Raw genomic sequence first — 12,307 nt, forward strand, 5'->3', positions numbered from 1 at the left:
CACTGGAAATCGGTGATAAAGTGTTACGACCAAGAACTCAGCAGTGGGATTCACTAACTATTTTTTTGAATGTCACTAAGAACACACCAAGGGAAAACTGAATTGTATAATTTAATCACTGGGGTTAAATTATTTGCTTTGCTGGCCCTCTAAAGAAGAAATGGATGCAAACTCACAAATATCACACTTATTTTTCTTAGCAGAAGGGAAGCACTGGGCTGTGATTAAAAAGGCGTCATGTTGTTTCCTACAAAATGTGTAATGGGTCTGAACTTCAAGAATAAAAAAATGACCACACCCATTAACCATGGTAAAAATCCCCTTTTAATTGGGTAGGCAGTTTCCACAGAAATGTATACAGTAAGTTGAAATTACATATAAGTTAAATTGGTGTAGCTTTACTGCTGATAATAGGATATTCTTCACCTAAAGCACTTTCATCCTCCAAACATAGGGAAAAAATGACTTTTAACTCTATAGTCTTTGCTAATTGCACATACCATTTCCCAAACATTAGCCTGTTAGAGATTCTGAGAAAACCTGCAGTGTGTACTTGTTTAATTTAACTTTGTTTGATGTAACATTTCCTAAATTGAGGGAACACAGAGGACTTCTTGTTTTGTGTTTTTCTTTTTTGCTAGAATACTTAATAATGAAAAGACGGTTGGGGGGATGCTGCTGAACAAGAATGTTTAGCCTTCATCTTTACGAGATGCCTCATTTGATGACACAGTTGCTTCATCTTTAACTTTGTCCATTTTGTTCCTACTGAACTTGTAACCCAAATGTGTTTCACAAGGAGTAATTACCAAAATATTTCAATTGCAGTTTAGAACCCTTTGTCATGTCTTAATTATAGTGCACTTAAAACTTCATGCATCGGAATAGCTTTTCGGAACCATCGGAATATAGATAAAATGAGAAAGAAGACGTGGACTCTGAGGGTTGTACACAATCTTGTTGTTCTTGTTTTTGTGGGTTTTCTTTTCTCACAAGAAGGACCAAATGAATGAGACACTTTTTTTTTTTCCCACATATTCAACATTTAGGATGAAAATACAAATTCAATTCTGAGAGAGAAAACTACGCATTTCTTACGAATTTCTTAATGCTTAGTCCATGCCAACTAGTATGTAAGATACTGGGGACATGAAAATGACTAAGATACAACCCCTCCTCTTGAGGAAACCAATTTGAGTTATACGTGATCACAACTCACATTACGAACCTCTATGGAAGCTGCCTGACCAATGCATTAAGTGCTATAATGAAATTAACAAGAAGTTATAGAAACAGAGGGAAGGATGGAGGCTGTCACATGGGTGCAGGTTGTGTCAGATCTAATGATCCAAGAGCAGTGCACACGCATGACAGAGTGTCAGTTAAAGAGAAAAGCAAGGCAAGAGAAGACAGTCTTTGTGAACTCAAACATTTCCACCCAGGTAGCCGATGACCTCATATTGCCCCTAGAAGTTCCTCTGTGGCGTTCCATTTAGCCCGTTCCTATCAAGGTGGTAGACTTCACTCCACACACATATGCCCATAAAAAGCCACTGCAACTCAATAATAAAAAGACCAATAACCCAATTAAAAATAGGCAAAGGATCTGAATAGACATTTCTTCAGAAAATATATACAAATGGCCAATAATCCCACAAAAAAATACTCAACATCATTAGTCATCAGGGAAATTGAAATCAAACCTACAGTGAGAAACCACCTCATCCTCACTAGGCTGGCTAGAATAAAAAAGTCAGCTATTAACAAGTGTTGGTGAGGATGTAGAGAAATAGAAACACTCGTACACGGCTGGAGGGAATGTAAAATAGTATAGTAGCTTTGGAAAACAGCCCGGTAGTTCAAATGATTAAACATGGAGTTACCATACAACTCAGCAATTCCACTTCTAGGCATATACCCAAGAGAATTAAAAACATAGGTTCATGTCAATGCCACTCTCTCACTTCGTCCCCGCTTACCCTTCCCTCTCCCCATGTCCTCAAGTCCATTCTCTACATCTGCATCTTTATTCCTGTCCTGCCCCTAGGCTCTTCAGAACCATTTTTTTTTTTAGATTCCATATATATGTGTTAGCATATGGTATTTGTTTTTCTCTTTCTGACTTACTTCACTCTGTATGACAGACTCTAGGTCCATCCACCTCACTACAAATAACTCAGTTTCGTTTCTTTTTATGGCTGAGTAATATTCCATTGTATATATGTGACACATCTTCTTTTTCCATTCATCTGTCAATGGACACTTAGGTTGCTTCCACGTCCTGGCTATTGTAAGTAGTGCTGTAATGAACATTGTGGTACATGACTCTTTTTGTAAAATAGATAGCTAGTGGGAAGCAGCTACATAGCACAGGGAGATCAGCTTGGTGCTTTGTGACCACCTAGAGGGGTGAGATAGGGAGGGTGGGAGGGAGACACAAGAGGGAGGAGGGGATATGGGGATATATGTATACATATAGGTGATACACTTTGTTATACAGTAGAAACTAACACAACATTGGAAAGCAATGACACTCCAATAAAGATGTTAAAAAAAATAGGTTCACACAAAAACTTGTACACAAATGTTTATATGGAACTATTCATAATAGGCAAAAGGTGGAGATAATGTCCATTAACTAATGAGTGGATGAATAAAACAGGATATATCTATACAAATGGAATATTACTTGACCATAGAAGGAATGGAGTACCGATGTATACCACAAGGATGAACCTTGAAAATATTATGCTAAGTTAAAGAAACCAGTCACAAAATACAACATATTCTATGATTTTGTTCATATGAAATGTCCAGAATAGGGAAATCTACAGAGGCAGTAGATTGGTGGTTGCCTAGGGCTGTGGGTAAGGCAGGGAGAAAGAGAGAACAAGAGGACAGGGGAATGACAGCTAAACATTATGAGGTAATGAAAGTGTTCTAAAATTGGCTGTGGTCAGATGGGTCACACACATCTGTATTACACTGAAACCATTAAAATGTACACTTTAAATGCAAAATTGTATAGTATGTGAATTTTAATGTATGATATTCAATAAAGCTGTTTTTTAAAGCATTAGGTGAGAGAATTACTGTATTTTAAATACACATTTGTTGAGCAAATGAATCAACCAATGTATAGACAGAAACTCCAAATGCTTTAATAGAGTCCACCATTTTAAGACTTGCGTTCTCAAGTTGGTGCTTTTTGCCCTTAGGTACACTGCCACCAAGTGGTAGTGGGACCGTTGGTCTTAATAGTGTGAATTTCAGGTGCATGAATATTAGGTATACCCTGGAGGTTTCCTGCTCAGATATACCAGATTATACTAAAGCTGAATCCACACCTAACTATGTAAAATTACTGAAATGAGTATACCTAGATATATCAAATAATAAGTCAGAAAAAAAAATCAGAAAGTATATAAGGAAATATCATCTTTCCTCCCTAGTGTTTAAAAATTGGCAAGCGCAATTAATGTTAACCCTTGCTAACTTTAATTAAAACACTCCTGTTTAATTTAGTTCGAGTCCTATCACAGAGTTAAACTCCTTCTGGGATAACGTGTACTTCTGGTACTTCAGGAAAATTTTGGCACGAAATGCTCTTTCGGGCAGCTTTCTACCACTGTCAGCAGTTTTTCTAAACCACAGGTGGTCACTTCACCTTGCTGAGGTTGTTAGGGCTAACTAAAATCATAGCCTTAGATTGCCTTTTTTTTTTTTTTTTTTTTTTAGATTGCCTTTTTTAATGCTCTGAATTAGTACATAGCCTTTGCCTTTCCCTCTGGGGCCTCTACTTCCTTCCTTATCTGTCCGAGAAAGAAAAAAATTAGATCATAATCATCTCAAGGATAAATGCAAAACACTGTTCAAATTGTTTTCTCCAAAGGAAGAGGGAAGGAGAGTAGAGATCCACATAGTAGGCCTGCACATAAATATCTGTATAATAAATAAATAAATCCTACCACTAATCCAACTAGTATTTCCATAGCCGGGTATAATTGCAGTCGTAATCAAATAATTTTATCACTAACAGCCTGAGTTTACCACTTTTCTTCTTCTAATACCTATATGCGTTCCACAGAATCTTCTAAACGTCATTTTGGATAGAACTTTTGCATACTCTCATGACAGTGGTGATCTCAGGTGAGGAAGGTAATTATGATAACTAATCAACACAGTGATGGGAAGAAACAGCTAATATATGAATTTTAAAATTTTAATTCTGCCTTACTTTATGCACTTGCATCCTACATTTGGGATCACACCCCCACATGGAAAAACTCTAACTTCAATATGATCCATTTGGCAATTACCTGTGAAGGATAATCGATATAAACTTACCTAAGGCACAGCTTTTATGACTATGATCATTAAATGCATATGGGTGAGGGGGTCGGGTGTCACTGCTAATAAAGGCCAATTATAGGTAAACATGAAATTTAAGGACTGCTACTTAGGCAGAAGCAGTAAATTCAGAAGAACTCCATTCAAACAGTTACACATTGTAATAAAAGAGTAAATATTATATTAATTAATATATTTTAGGATAACTATTTTCCATTCATGGCTAAGAACATAAGCCTAAAACCCAACGTGGGTGATCCACCAGCGAGTTTATAAAGGAGGTGATTGAACACCTTAATGGCAGGTGAATGTGCCACTTACTCTCCAAACAAATGGATGGGTTAATTTTCTGCTTGGCCAACTATCCATGCTGGGAAAGAAGCAGCAAATGATACATATGTTTCACAAAAAATTATAAAACTAAAGCATATGTAAAAAATAAAGCCATATCAATTTTTAATTATCACGTTTCCTTCCTTCCTTTCCTTTCCTTACTAGACATATCTGAGAGTTGATGGTGTGTGTCAACATTTACATGCTTGTTGTAGTAAGTTGAATTTATAGAGAATACCTAAGAGTTGATTTAGAAAACAAACACAGTTTTCTCATAGTTAATAATAATATATATATATTATTAAAATTTGGTCAGATAATTTAATATGATAGGATCTAAAGTGGTACCTTATACTTCAAAATTACTAAATAAAAAGATGATGATATTGAAGAAAAAATAAGACAAGCAAACACTAAATTTACAAGGATAGTAGAACTACATATAATCAATTGTATAAATGAAGAAATGGGTTTTGATTAATTGCTATTGTAAGAGGGAGGTTTTTTTTTTTTTTCTTAACACTCCTGGAAATTGAAGATTGTCCATATTAACAATATGTAAGAAATGTTAGTAATATACTTCTCCATTGTAGCTCCTGTCTCTGTAAAACTGATCAAGATTAACAGGTTAATGCATAGAACAACCACCCTTTTTATAGTTGTATTAGTCTGTGGTATACATTACAAAATACCACAGACTGTGTGGCTTAGACAACAGAAAGTTATTTTTTCTTAGTTCTGGAGGCTGGAAGTCTAAGATCAAGGTGCCAGCAAGGTTGGCTGCTGGTGAGACCTGTTTCTGTAGCTTACAGATGATGGCTTTTCTCTGTGTCCTCTCATGGTCTCTTCTGTGTGTGTGCGCCGAGAGAGTGATCTGACATTGCTTCCTCTTCTTTTTATGTTTAAAAATTTTTTCCAGCATGTGATCGGCCCACCTGGCAGGAAACCCTTATGCTCATCCACAGGGGTGGTGTCGGGGTCATGGCGGGGGGCAGATTCAGGCCTTAGGCAGTGAATGCATGACAGCCTGACTCCCTCCACTGTCTCATACTTGGTCACTGTCACAGTCACTGAAGGCTGTCCTATTTGGAAAGGGACCAGTATGGATCCCGTAAAACCTGCAACCCTTGCAACTTTTCCACTGCCCACATTACCAATTACCAGTGCACAGGCAGCCTGTAATCACTTCAAACCCAGGGCTGCTGTGACTGGAGACCAGGGTCAGAAGACTACAGCTGTGGCCGGACACGCTCTCATTCTTTTATAAAGCCTCACAGAAATCAGCAATGAACCAGGCACAGAGGGCACTCAACACACACCAGGTGCCCGGAAGCATCTAAAAGGCGGCGGGAGGGAGGCAGTGTAGGAAAGCTCCAGAGTTTGGAAGGGACAGGGTGGTCTACTGCCATACCACCCTGAACACACCCCACCCCATCTCCTCTTCCTCTTCTTATAAAGACATCATTTCTATTGAATAAGGGCCCCACCCTTACGACCTCATTTACCTTAATTACCTACTGAAAGGTCCTCTCTCCAAATACCGTCACAGTGGGGATTAAAACTTCAACATAGAAATTTGGGGGAAACAATTCAGCACATAACAGTGGGGTAGGAAAAAAAACAAGAGTTTCGATGGAGAGCTTATGAAATATTTTGATAGAAAGTCAGATAATTTATGTACAATGCACATTCAATTGTATTTCATCTATTTAAAACTCAGATGAGCCTGAGAACAAACCAAGAGTTTGAGTGGCCAAGACAAAAAAGACACAGCATTGGTTTTTAAGTTTCTCACAATCTAGCTGGGAAAAAGAATGACTAGCAGGCCATAGAGGCACAGAGGAAAGTAAAAAATATAAAATGCTTCATGAATTTGGATATCATCCTTGTGCCACAAACCTAATTTTTTGTCTATGTTTCTAGATATTTCTAAATCTAAATTTAGATTTAAATTTAGCGATTTCTAAATTTCTAAAAAAAACTATCTCTGTGTATTGTTAGGACATCATTATATGATTCCTCCACAATTCGTGAGAATTATGCAGGGACCAGTTGTTGCTATGGACATTTTATAGATGAGGAAAACTGGTTATGAAGAGAATACATGGGATGTTTCAATATTTATGGCATTTTGTTTTAGTTTGTTTTTGCTTAATCTTTGCAACTACGCTCTAGGCTTCTCATGAGGGCTGGAAGAACATCTTACATTTCTTTATTTCCCGGAGCACCCAAACCTGTGTCTTGCTATATTCTGGAACCCTTCTCTCCCAATTCTCATACCCAAGTAGTCATCAAATCCTATGATGAAGTAATTATCATTCTTTACAAAAGAAGGGACTGAGGATAAGAGAGTTAGATAACTAAACAAGATGAAAAGTTGGTAAGCCACAACTCAAAAACCTTTCCATATCTTTCCATTACCCTTAAGATAAAAATCTAACCACATTAGCAACATAGTCAGGATCTATACCACTTTTCCACTCCACCATCAGATTCCCTCTGTACCCATAATCACTCGCCTTTCTCCATCCCTTGCTTATCTCTAAACCTTTGCCCACTTCCTTCCCCCTGCCAGAAGGCTCTCCTTCCACCTCTCCTCCCAATGTCCTAGCCCCAACTCCCATTCTTTCATCTTTGTTGAAATCTTTATTCAGGGTCCCACACCTCCCTCTCTCCCAGCTGTTCTTTGACTTTTTTAGTAATTGCCTACTTCTTGTCTGTTTACCTAACTAGTCTTTGAGGCCTGGATCTGTGTCATATGTCTCTCTATGCCCGAAGAGTACTTGAAAGAGTATACAGGAGGCCCCAACAGTTGGGTGCTACTTTACTACTAATACTGTGGCTCAGTTGTCTACCTGGGACTAGAAACTGTAATTGGTTGGCTCGTTATATATACACCCAGCCAGCTCTTTTACTGTCCAATAGCATTTTCAGAAGAAAGTGAGCTACTATGGTGGAATTTTCTAACTCATGACATTACAGAATTATATTTTTTAAACAGGGGTCTTTAACTTCCCCCATGTATCTTAATCTGCTCTCAACTCACGTTTAAGATGGTTTTTCTAAAACTTTCTGAATAGCTTTGTCTATGATCTAATTATTTGCAAAATCAATACATTATTTAATGGTTGAGATAACCATAAGCATTCGAGAGAATATGGGACTAGATTTTGAAGAGAAATTTTCTTAGAAATAGAGAATATGTGTATATATATGTGTATATTATGTGTATGCATGTGCATATACGTATGTATATATACATGTATATATATTATATATTTTGAAATATAATTTAATATTCTGAATCCACCACCTTTAGGCTTAAAGAACGTATCTGTGTAAGGCGAATATGCTCAGGTCAGTAGAGAAAGCTCTTCTGAACACATTCCTAAAGGGTGACACATGGATCCCAGCCACCTTAAGGAGGAGTTTCAGGAAGGGGTAATACCTGTCTCAAAGGACTTCTTTTCAAAGGTGTTTACTTGGGAGAAGCATAAACTCAAACATCAGATAAAGTAACACGTGCCACTTGTTGGGTGGAAGATATGAACTCTTAGGTTTTGCTTCAAGTTTTCAATTATGTGTAAAAGACCGACCCAGTAGAATTATTTGTGTCCTACAAAGCCAGTTTGTGACACTTCTAGCCAACCTAAGGCAAATAACTGAGAAAACCTACACACAAAGGCCAACTTTTAACAGCGTATTGCTTGTATCGCTACAGACTGCTTTAAAAGGAATTCTAGAATCTTTTCTGGAAAATTCAAAAATACTTTCATTTTCTCATTGATGTTAGACCTAATGGCTTTTACTGAAGAGTGAACTTTCCACCCATCTCCTTCTGAGTGCGTATGGACAAGGGTGCACAGGCTTTGTCCAAGGTCAAGCACTTTATTGGTTAAAGATCAAATAGCTTTTTAACATATGCATTTCTGCATTGCTTTGGACAATGAATCGAGACCTAAGGCAGTGGTAAATCTCCTCAATGCTTATTAAGTGTTGTCTTGATGTGTGCAGGGAGGTGTGCATGAGGGTAACGGGTAGATGGAGAAAAGGATGTATTTATGTTCAGAAACGGTGATTATAGCTCTTGAGCCAGAAATCTGGACATTTTGAAAATAAGAATTGACAGAATACCATTCTTTAGATCCTTGTTAAAAACTAGAGTTTAAAAAAATAATCATGGCTTTAGTGATTTAAACAAAATATAAGCTTGCAATGGTATTCAAAGAGCCTCCCTCTGGATCCTCATCTCCACATTTCTCCTGTCACCATTGGTTTAGGCTCTATCTTTTACGAAAGCAGAGACTATCAACTCTTCACAGCTTCACAGATCCCATGTTTACATGCAGTATGGAAAAAAACCTTACTCAAAAGTCATGAAGGTACCTGACTATGAATTTATAACTATATTGCAAGGGCAGAAAGCCAGACTTCAAACCTTTGTGTAGCCTTTCTGGAACCCAGTGCAATGCATGTACTCAAAAGAGGTCTACCAATACTGTATTGATGGTTATTCTTATAGGTCAGAAACATTATATAAATGGTTATTATTAACCATACATTAATTTAATTTATTTCAGACAAGGTTGTCCTTAATCTCATCTAATATAGATTTCTTCAATAGGTTTACATATTATGGAACTTTCAATTTTCATTTTAGAATGTATATGCTTTAAATGATATTTAACGGACATTAACTCTGAAACTCTTGAGGAAGACCACAGAATTTCTCTTTATCTTGTTGCATATAAAATTATATCCTACTTAAATAGTCTGTTAGTTCATGCCAGTTCGCACTCAAAGGCAATCTAAGTGCAAAAAAGAACCATGAGTTAAAAGGCAAAACAAGAGTTTGATAAAATCCATGATTAAAGCACAAGCTTGGATTTCTTGTGGAATTTTTTCTTATGAAGAATTTAAATTACACTTAAATTCTTAAAAATGATGAAAACCAAATTTAAGTAACACTGATAATGAAGGTATTTTTTCCTTAAAAAAAGTAATAAATTCTATTTTCCATATGAACTCAGTCCTGCAGGATGAACTTAAGCTTATATCAGGATAGTCAAAGACTATATCAAAGATTTTGCTATATCAACACTTACTTTAAAACCTGGGAAGAATAGTTAAAACAGTGTTACAACCACATCCTAAATTAAACCGTGCCTTCTGCAATAGTTATAAGTCATATTAAGTCTGTGGGAAATCCTTAAAATGTATATGCAGTTACCAAGAAGATTCAAGAAAGAAAGGAAGGAAGGAAGGGGGAAAACCAAGATACAATCGCAGCTCTATCTATATTTAAAATTTAATAATGCCTCTAATTTACATATTCAACATCTGTAACTAGATTTTTAGAAATAGAATGGTGCATTTAGAATAAAAATGGAAGTCTAAAGGCAACAAATCCAGCAGCCATAAAGAGAAAGATGTGTTACCCTATATGAAACTTAAAACCAAGCCAAACCAAACCCAAAACAACAAAATACACACAGAGCATATAGAGCATTATTACTGTTCTCCTATATAAAGAGTTCTTGCAAATAAACCAGATAAAGATGACTATTTCAATAAATTTATGAAGATCAAAAAAGATTGATAGTAAGTCACAAAATATAAAATGCAAATATCCAGTAAAACTATAAAAATAATCTGAATTTTATAGGGATGTAAATTAGAACAAAGAGACTCAATTTTATAAAATTGTTAGATAGGCAAATAATAGAAAAATGCACCCTTGTGAGGGGCAAACTCTTGCACTGCTGGTGAGAGTATAAACTTTTCTTTGATAATTTTCCTCAGGATATAAGCAAATAAATGACAAAAATATATAAGGATAAATTAGTGTTCGATTTTTTAAAAAATAAAATTTTGAAACAAGATAATGCTCAACAATCAAGGCCTGGAGAACATACATACGTGGACTGGAGAACATACATACGTGCCCAGTAACAAACAGAGGAAGATGCCACGAATGTCAAAATATGTGCGTATATGTACGTCTATACACATATTTCTTGGCTAGTTTATCCTCAGAAATCAGTATTTATATACATTTGACTTAGATATCAATGAAGCATTACATGTCTCAATATGTGCATTATTTTGGTATACAATTAGACCTCAGGCGTTTGCAGTTAGAGGTTTAGCTCTGATCACCACAAATTCTAGCTCATTCCATAACCACATCTGCCTTACAATCAATCAGTAATACACATTACAAGGTTATTGCTATGGTAGCTGTTCTGTTACTGTACTTTGATGTTACAAATGTGGAAGCTCTTTGTTTCACAAAAAAACTTCCATATAAAATGAGTAAATTAAATTGTTGCCATTTTAAAGTTAGCTGATATTTTAGTTAGAATAATGCTTACCTCTAAAACCAAATAATTAGAGTCCTTTGCCTATTCTTAGTTTAATATTTACAGTTTGATCAAAGAACAAACAACTCCATTGCCTCACTCATCGTATATGTTATTACCCTGTGTGCAGATGAAAGCATTTTCTGAATACACTTTAAAGCAAAATGGATAGCATAATAACATTATGATATAGGTTAGCAGGTATAATCAGTATACCACACCTTTTCATTCTTACTGAATAACTTCTTAAGAAGCCTATGATTTTACCTGGATTCTTTAAGTGGTAAAAAGATTTATTCCAGAGGAAAATATTCAAAGACTGATAAACAAGTTTTTGGTGTTGTTACAGGAAAAATCAATTGATTTTTCAAATGTTAAGGCACTTTCTCTAAACTACATGATTCAAATGAAACTGGCTAAAAGAAACCTGGTGGATAATAAAACATTTTGTTTGACTGAGGAGCTACCGCATATAAGAATTATTTATTTGCAGTGATAACACAGTGACCCTACCTAACTCAATTTAATGAACTTACATTTATTTAAATTAGATTCTTGCTATGCAGGTTTTCTTTAGATGTATTTGATTTTAATGGTTCACTTTCAACGTAACATCTACAGCATTTCCATATTAACTGAACAATTTTACCAACACATCTGAGTTTAATGTCAGAAACCCTGTCATCTCAAATGACATTTAACTTTTCTACTCAAGTACCTATTTTTTAATACAATTTCTCTCATTCACTTCTTCACTTATTTCCCCCAGATATTTTGGAACCTCTCATTTGCTATTTACCCCTTTTTTTAGATAATAATTTTTGTTAAGTTTCAGTTATGTAATGGGAATAATTAGACTAAGAGTGATCTATCTGGATTTTAATCAATGAGCGAGTATTCAAATACTACATTTAACCTCTGTGCAATCAACGTAGAGCAAGCATATGTGTGGAGTACTGGGGCTTTGCAATTTCACACTAATAAACGTAGGGAGCAATTTGGTGAAAAGCATTTATAGCATCATGGTGATACATTTTGAAGGGTACAATGTAAACTCATCTCAAGCCGTTAACTTACCCAAGACTGTGAGCTCTGCAGAGGCACTAATATTCTCATTCTTATAGGTGACAACACAGGTGTAAGTTCCACTGTCATCATCTGTCACATTGGAGATAAGCAAGTTGCTTCCACCCAATAAAGAATACTTTCTGGACCTGTAAGACAGAAGACATACGACATTAGAGAGTGATTTATATATATCT

General features: G+C 35.9%; 1 protein-coding gene across 1 annotated transcript in view; it reads right to left on the reverse strand.

Annotated features, from left to right (window-relative positions):
• Positions 1–12,307, reverse strand: part of DCC (DCC netrin 1 receptor) — a 771,692-nt gene that overhangs the window by 617,443 nt on the left and 141,942 nt on the right. Inside the window, exon 5 of the mRNA XM_065889420.1 lies at positions 12,123–12,259. Within this exon, the coding sequence (XP_065745492.1) occupies positions 12,123–12,259 (137 nt within the window). The remainder of the gene's footprint in view (positions 1–12,122; positions 12,260–12,307) is intronic.

This window comes from Phocoena phocoena, chromosome 13 (genome assembly GCF_963924675.1).
Source record: "Phocoena phocoena chromosome 13, mPhoPho1.1, whole genome shotgun sequence".
Lineage (NCBI taxonomy): Eukaryota > Metazoa > Chordata > Mammalia > Artiodactyla > Phocoenidae > Phocoena > Phocoena phocoena.